General features: G+C 35.3%; 1 protein-coding gene across 1 annotated transcript; it reads right to left on the reverse strand.

Annotated features, from left to right (window-relative positions):
* Nucleotides 1–349: 349 nt before the first annotated feature.
* Nucleotides 350–7223, reverse strand: LOC113732378 (agamous-like MADS-box protein AGL15). Its single transcript, XM_027258095.2, has 8 exons — nt 6711–7223; nt 3778–3853; nt 1751–1818; nt 1541–1640; nt 1357–1398; nt 1040–1081; nt 774–943; nt 350–647 (listed from the first exon to the last, which is right to left on the reverse strand). The coding sequence occupies exons 1-8, from the start codon at nt 7025–7027 to the stop codon at nt 527–529; spliced, it is 936 nt and encodes a 311-aa protein (XP_027113896.2). The 5' UTR covers nt 7028–7223; the 3' UTR covers nt 350–526.
* Between the last annotated feature and the right edge of the window lie 832 nt (nt 7224–8055).

Below are 8055 nucleotides of genomic sequence, written 5' to 3' on the forward strand. Positions count from 1 at the left end.
TATTCAATTTTCAATTTCATCACGCTAGTCCGTTTGTGAAATTAGCGTGGCAGAATAAACTATGGTTGTCTCACTGCAAATGAGCATATTGAGGGGAGAAGTAACGAGTTGGAGACACAGATTAATCTTAAACATCATCAACCCAACAGCCCAAACAGAGAAATCAACAAACTGACAGAAAACTAGCACTCGAATCCGGCGCAAACCAGCATGTAATTTGCCTGAATGGGGATTTCAAACCAAATTAAGAACATCAGGACAGTGAAAAGGAGCGGAAATCCAGATTTTACTGGCTACAAAGCTACTTCATCCCATAAGAAAGACTGGAAACAGAGCAGAAAAAGACAACTAATACGAAAACTTGTTTCATTACTTTGATAATGTTTTAAGCTTTCCAAGGATCATGCAACTCTTGGCCAAACTACATGCGCCTATCCAAAAGTTACATATATAGCTCAAGTTGTTTCTGCATTATGTCTATTTTGTTTCTTCCTATCACAAAGGGAGGTAGCAAAAGGTTAAATAATCAATTGATCTGTCTCCCATATGTACTGCTACGGGTTCTCCTTTTCCGTTTCTGTGCACCGACAACACCGGAGTCTGCTGCCTCAGGTGCCTTCCTCTTCTCAAAAGTTCCAGAAGAGAGCCTGAGTGAGATACACAAGACATGTTTCAGCTACAAATTCTAGTACAAGGTGCTAAAAACTCTGTTAATCCAAAAGGAAGGCAAAGTAGCTACATAAATGGAAATGCGAAAGACAAAAGCAATGTACCCCAAACGCAAGTTGGTATCAGAATCTTCATTCTCAACTGAAGTTAAGGCTTTATCAGGATGTGCAGTAAGGCCCTTAGCAGGCATGTTTGCTTTCTCCACTGGATAGTAGTCAATGTAATTTGGAGCTGAATGCCCACTTGATGGAAGTAAATGTTCAAGCTCCGCAATCTGCATTTTGTATCACACCAGATTAAAGTTGTCAACAGTAAATCATTTACCATTAAGTTCAAACAACCATCTAATGAATCAAAGAAAGCTCTTTGCCTTTGTGCGCAGAGTCTGGTTCTCCTGCAAAGTCCTTTGCTCCTAAACAGGAAAACAGCACAAACTCAATTAACAAGAAAAAGTGTCTGACTTTCCTTCTAGAAAATCTTTCAATATAATTCCGTGATAAGCAAAGAAAATGAAAAATGAAATTCTGGAGTACAAGAACAGAAAACAATCTTCCAAATTCTGGTTTTACATTCTATTAATGACATTTAAATGTTTATTCCTCTCAAATAACAGAAGGTACATGCAAGACTCTTCACTTGTACAATAAGCAATCCACACAAGGCAAAAATTGAAATACTTTGGTATACCTGCATCATTGCTTGCTCAAGTTGATCCATGAGCATTCGCTCCTGAAAATGAAGTGTTACATGAAGAAAAGTTCAGAAAGGTTCTACTGAAGATAACTGTTGACAATATGCTGAACCTGAAACTTCACTTTCTACCACAGCATTTAGTTTCATATCAAATTGCAGACAAATGAGAACTGCCAACCTTTCTCGCCTTTATTGAAGATAGGCCCTCATTCAGTTGCTGTTCAACCTCCTGTAGTTCTTTCAGACCTAAACCATCAAGATCCTTTCCCAACATCTGCCTATAAGTTATAAAAATATATAAAAAAATAAAAAAAGCATATAGTGACAATCCTAGATTCAGTAAACTATAAGGCAATGAGTCAGATAGAAGGTATCGACAAAAACTTACGAATGTTTCAGCTTAAGCTTCTCAATTTCCTCCTTGAGAATGTCTTCTTCCTTAGGTCCTTGAAGAGGCTGCAAATAAGAGAGACATCAAGAACCTTAAAGTTTCTAGCATAACTTCAAATTTAATGGTGGAAAAAGAAAAACTAAAATCTCATTTAATTTTCTTAAAGGTTTCCAATGTTATACGATAAAAGCTCAAAAGGTCACAATTGACGAAGTATCCAATAAATGACATAAGAAATGAAAAAGTGTACCTCTGAGTGTACATAGAACCCATACCTGTCCTGAAAAACTAATCATCAATTTCAAAACCATAATACAGCTATTTCTTACATGACAGATCTCATCATTGTCTTCTGGATCTATAATTTAACACCATAGAAAAGATCATTTGCATGTAACTTGAGTATTGATGTTCTGATTTTCTACTTCTGTAGGTTCAGTTTTCCCATTGGACACCAATCAGCAATTTATGAGAAAGTATTCAACCAAGACCTAAAGTTATATGTGGCCTAGTTTCCCTGTTTCTTAATACAAATATGTATCATCTCTATGCTTTGTGCACAGCTGAAAATTTCTCATAAGCAAATAGGTATGGTGTGGCACCAGATGAACTGAGTCCACGCATGTATAAACATAATACACGTTTAATTTCTGACTAATAGTGTATTGTCCTAACATTTTCTCTGATAATACCTAAATTCTAAATTGCTGCTGAAGATTGGACACATTAGAAGGCAACTTAAGGGAACCAAAGAAAATTATCGGCATCTTTCGTTGTACGCGGCATCTTTCGTTGTACGCAGAAACAAAGACTACAGATGCTCAACATAAACAATCTGCAATGACTCCTATTACAAGTTTGCTAGTTGGCATTCCTCTTTCATCTAAATCACAACTCCACATAATTCTGCCAGATCTAAAATACTAACCTTTAAGCCATCCATCCTTAATAGCTGACAGGACAAGATTCATGTAATTTGAGCAACATTACATGTTCTGTAATTCACTATTGTGTCATGTATGCCCTGGTGGAGACCTTCTATGTGTCCTCACAAATACATGTAGTGATATCCAAGAGCCATTCTCAGAACATATTAAGCTATTGATCCAGTGGTTTCTTATGGAGCCATCTTCAACTTAAGGCTAACCCCATCTCATGACATGAAACAAGAATTGTCTAACAGTACATCAGCAAAAATATTTGTAATTACAGAAAGCTTTTTTTTTTTTCTTTTTCTTTTTGTAATTACATAAGATTCACAATTTTCAATTACTGGGCTGCTAACCAATGCCATGTCAATCTATGGATGTAAAGGTTTAATTTCATCATTGATGCAATAGATTACCTGGGATGTTAATGTTTATTGTCGAATTAACAGTTATAAGCACAACCATGGAGACTATACAAAATGCATCACTGTCATTGTCTGAGATTCCATGACCTTTGGCACTATGTAGGATTTCAAATATGTTACCTCTTGTCCGCAATAGAAAGACTGCTAGATTATTGAAAAGAGGAACAAGGAGATATTTCTCTTTTGCAAACTAAGATTTGTTCTTGAAATTTAAAGATGTGTAGTATAGACAAAGTATGGTTACGACGCCATCATGATACTTAATCTGTTGCATTCTGGGCAAAAATTGTAGTTTGTAATAACATTATACAAGGAAGTAGCATCAAAGATTCACCAGGGATGAAATCCCATTGTATTTGAGAAGTCATGGAGTCTTTGAGAATTCCAGGTTGAGGAAGGGGCAGATCCAAGTATGGTGCAACAAAACCCATAAAAGGAGGATGACTGTCAATCATGATTTTCTTGGTCATTCAAGGGAGCAACCAAGAAAAATAAGAATGGCTAAGGATTATTTGTGGGCCAGAAATTGAAAATACATCCTAATTTTCCTATCTACTCTTTGTTTGTCAAAATCGCTGTGGGAGGGAAGACAAGTTCAAAATTTGAAGAAGGCAAAAGTTCAAACAGATGAAAAGAAAAATAGAATTGAGGTGATATGTGAGTATTGTACCTCACGCTGATGTTCAACTGTTGCACACTCGGATGGTTCAAAGCATTTATTGTATCTTGCAATTATCTGCGGCATGCTGCATAAAATAGGTTCTACATGAATTAGACAATACTGATACCTAAAATGAAGATCACATAAGTGTACTGCAGAATGATCTCATAACTAACTATACTGCATAAAATAGGTTCTACATAATGCAGCATTCATGTGCACTTATGTAGTAGTTTAACTGCCGCATAGCTATATTCCCAGTCTCTGAATTGTCTAAGTCATCAATTTTGTTGCAGCTATCATGAAAAATGCAGGAAAAATGCAGGACCCTAATGTGACCAGTAAATTATTATTGTTGTTTCCTGATTTTCATTGTTTAGCGAAAATAAATGAAATTCTTTCACCCTTTTCTGCCTCAGACATACAAAGATGCTGAATAAAATAGTATAAATGCAGGTCATTTGAACCGCCAAACAGTATCATGACCATTCTGGTACTTTAATGTTGATGTATGACCATGGAAAAGAAGAGTTACTTTCCCCTTCATCTCTACCATATCTCTACACAAGCATACATCCAAGCTAAATAACTGTTAAGCAACCAACCAACATATTTATGCAAGGTATAACATCACATTATTCGCAAATGGAGTCATGCAATTTTAGTTTGCCAGATAAATTATATGAGCATCAGAAACAAAATCAAGACCAACATCAAACAACCAATTCAACACAAACTGAACAAAGCTAGATCATAGTCATCTCAGTGTATTCCTGAGAGAAGAAAGCTGAGAAGGCTTCCTTCAAAACAATTCTGCAATAACACATTATGCTGCACACTTGAGTGAATTTGTTTAAATCAAATATTTTCAAAACATAGCCCCTGCAGACATTAGGCAAAACTCTGTCATCAGGTTAAGGAGATTGCCCTGTAACTCACATTGTTGGAATGGATACATAAAAACATAAAAAGATTATTGACTCATGTAGCACTTTTTGTGAGTAGATGCCTTCATGAGTAAACATTCAAAGACCAAGAACTAGTTGAAGGGCATTAATGTTGATAAATTTCAGAACTTCCTATTTGAAACTTAACCACTAATATTTTCTTTGAAGATTAACTTTTGTTTCTCTAACAAGGCCCCACATTAAGATGAGAAATCGCTTATCTAATGTTAATTAAATCAAGAGATTTAAGAAACAATAAAGTATTCAATTAAAATTTCTCTTTGCTAAAAGATATGTCAGATATCTTTCCTTAGGTAGAGAACAAAATATAACACTGACTTTGACAGTTGGACATAAGTGAAGGGCTAAACTTCGCCAAATTCAACCTTTTCTCCAATGGATTAAGCCGTATGAGTACACATAAATTATCACCATGCTTACTATGGCAAAATTATGATTTCTGTTCATGATGGTTACTAGCAGTTAATACATCTGTCTCATTTTGTGGTTCTATTAGAAGAAATTTACCCATGAGCTGAACTTTTCCATCTCAACACGAGTATAGCAGAAAAACAGCAAGCCATGTAAGTACACTTCACTAGAACTTGTCACTTAGATTTGGACAATCACATTGGCTTTATGCAAATTGAATAATCAACCGTTTCTTCTCAAGGCAATAGGAAATAACATAATTAAGTAAAGACAAAAGCGCGAAGAAGGATTAGTTCATCAGTATTAATGCGCGACAGCAAAGTTGGTGGACCCTTTAGGTATGGCTCACAAGAAAACGTTACGGAAACAGAGAAGCAACACGTGTAGTGCTGACAAATAAAGATTTGTTGGTATTGATGTCATTGAATCCGGTAATAGCCACAAACTCTCACATGTAGACCAGGAATCAATTGACTGCACTAAGAGGAAGACTGTTTTACTTTGAACACTGATGAATAGAATGGATAATACATATGAGCTCAGCGTTAACCATTCATTGTTACCCAAATGAGAATTATGAAAACAAAATCGACAATATGAAATCTCATCTAAATGAAAAAGTTTACTGTATGTAGACTAATTGAGGTGAAAGTAGAAAACAGTTGAACTGCCTTCCGCTTTATGCTATGACAAAAGAGTCAATTGGCATTACGCGTTTATCTAACATCATCTCCTCCATTTGTTGTTTTACACTTTAATTGGATTCTAAATAAATGCAGTTTACTTCTTCATTTTGAAATCTAGCAATTGAACTTATCAAAACCATTACTACCATCTGATTGAGGATGACATTTCAGTCCTTGATCAAAGCAGCATTGACAAATCAACCCTTCTCGAATGCACTTTACTTTCCCACAAATAATAGATGCATAATTATCCTAGACTAAAATAGAGAAAAAAAATGTGGCAAAGCAAAAGACAAATTTTGGGCAACATTCAACTGCATTCCTATGTGGTAGTCATATAAATCAAAGAAATTGAATACCTTGAAGCTGTAACATAAAGGAGATATTTTTATATTCAAATTCCAATTTTTGCACCGGTTTTGAATAAAGATTTTGAGAAAATGAGGCTGAGAACAAACAATTGGACAGTGAAAACTAATAAAAATTAAAACTTGACCAAAAAAAGCTGATAATTTAGCACAATTCTCCATCACAAAGTACTTCTTGGTTCCAATCAAACATCCAAGGCTCCAGATAAGGGGAAAAATTGAAAATAAGGCATATAAACGATCAGAACATTGTTGTAAGACTAATAAACCGTTATAACCATAAGTCCCACAGGCCATGAAAGGAAAGATATGCAGCATAACCATAGAAATTGAAGAACTAAAAGTGAAAAAAAAAAAAATAGAACAGGTGAGTTACCAAAAAATCGATAAAATCAAGAAACCGTGCAGCTACTCAAAAACAAAAGGAAAAAAAACCATAAAACAGTGAATACACAGATATTAAGGAAAAAGGAGGAATCCAAGGTGTGCATGAGCATTCACAGACATACCTGGAACTTGCGAACTCGAACAACTTTCCAGTGTTTGAAAAAATGATGACAGCAACCTCAGCATCGCAAAGAACGCCCAGTTCATAAGCTTTCTTCAATAGCCCATTACGCCTCTTGGAAAATGTGACTTGCCTGCTGTTAGCATTCTCAATTTTCTTGATTTCGATTTTTCCACGACCCATTGGTGGTGATTCTGCAGATATACCTCCTGCCAATCGATCAAAAACAGAAAAACTAAAAACGAAAAAGCAGATAAAAAGCAAGTAATCTTGATTCTTGACTAGTTTACTCTCTCTCCTGACCCTATACATGTGCATGCATGTGGTTTTTCCAGGGGGTTTTTGGGGGGTTTTTGCCTGAGTAAAAAGGAGGAGAGGAACTGCTAAAAATGATAAACAAGAGATTATTAGTATTAACAACTAATGGCTTGCTAAATATAGAGAGAGAAGATGATGAAGAGAGGGAGATAAAGAGGCGTGAAGGACTGTTTTTGCATTTGTATTTGTGAAAGTGAGACCAAACGCTGCATCCAAATGGCGAATTTATAGAAAGGGGCAAAGCTCTTTAACTCTTTGGTTGCATGGTTTTGGTACTCTTCTATGCAGTGCATGACTGCTGTGTCAACCATCCATCTATTTGGTTGCCACAATTGGGATAGCTTCGCATTTGGTTGGGAGACTTGATGTGGGGTCCCACTTGGTTTTTCCTTTTTCCTTTTTTTTTACACTATGGAAATATGGATGGATGGATTTTATATTGATTTGCGAAAGTAGGTGGTCAAACTCTGTGGATGTGTAGTTTTACTAGGAATCAATTTGGGTAAGAAATTCTATTTCAGTATGGGTCTATCTAATGGGTTTACAAGATACCCATTAGAAAGGGGAGGATTGGGTTAGATGGTAAGAAAGAAAGGATTTAGATAAAGGATCCTGAATTTAAAATTTATCACTTAAAGAAAAATGTTTTCATTGGACACTCGATCTAATTTAGAAGTGAGACATTTGGAAAGATAAAGCTAATTAGAGAAAATATATAAATATAAAAGAGAATATTAATTATTAGTGTACATATATACATGACAGTTTGGGTGCGATTTAAATGTGTTGGACACTCATCACAAAAATCGTTTATGTAATAGAAAGTTATATAAGGTTAATATAGAAATTGACCTCTTTTTTATTTTAATATTCTATGGTCATTATAAGTGTGGATTCCACTTGGGCTTTACACATATTTTGGGGGAAAATGAAAAGGGATAAACTTGGAGACTTGACACACCAAAAGTTTGAAAATTAAATGTCATGTAGTAGACATTAACTTTCACAAATGTTCTAATATAAGAAAG

The sequence above is a fragment of the Coffea arabica genome, chromosome 2c (genome assembly GCF_036785885.1).
Source record: "Coffea arabica cultivar ET-39 chromosome 2c, Coffea Arabica ET-39 HiFi, whole genome shotgun sequence".
NCBI classification, from domain to species: domain Eukaryota; kingdom Viridiplantae; phylum Streptophyta; class Magnoliopsida; order Gentianales; family Rubiaceae; genus Coffea; species Coffea arabica.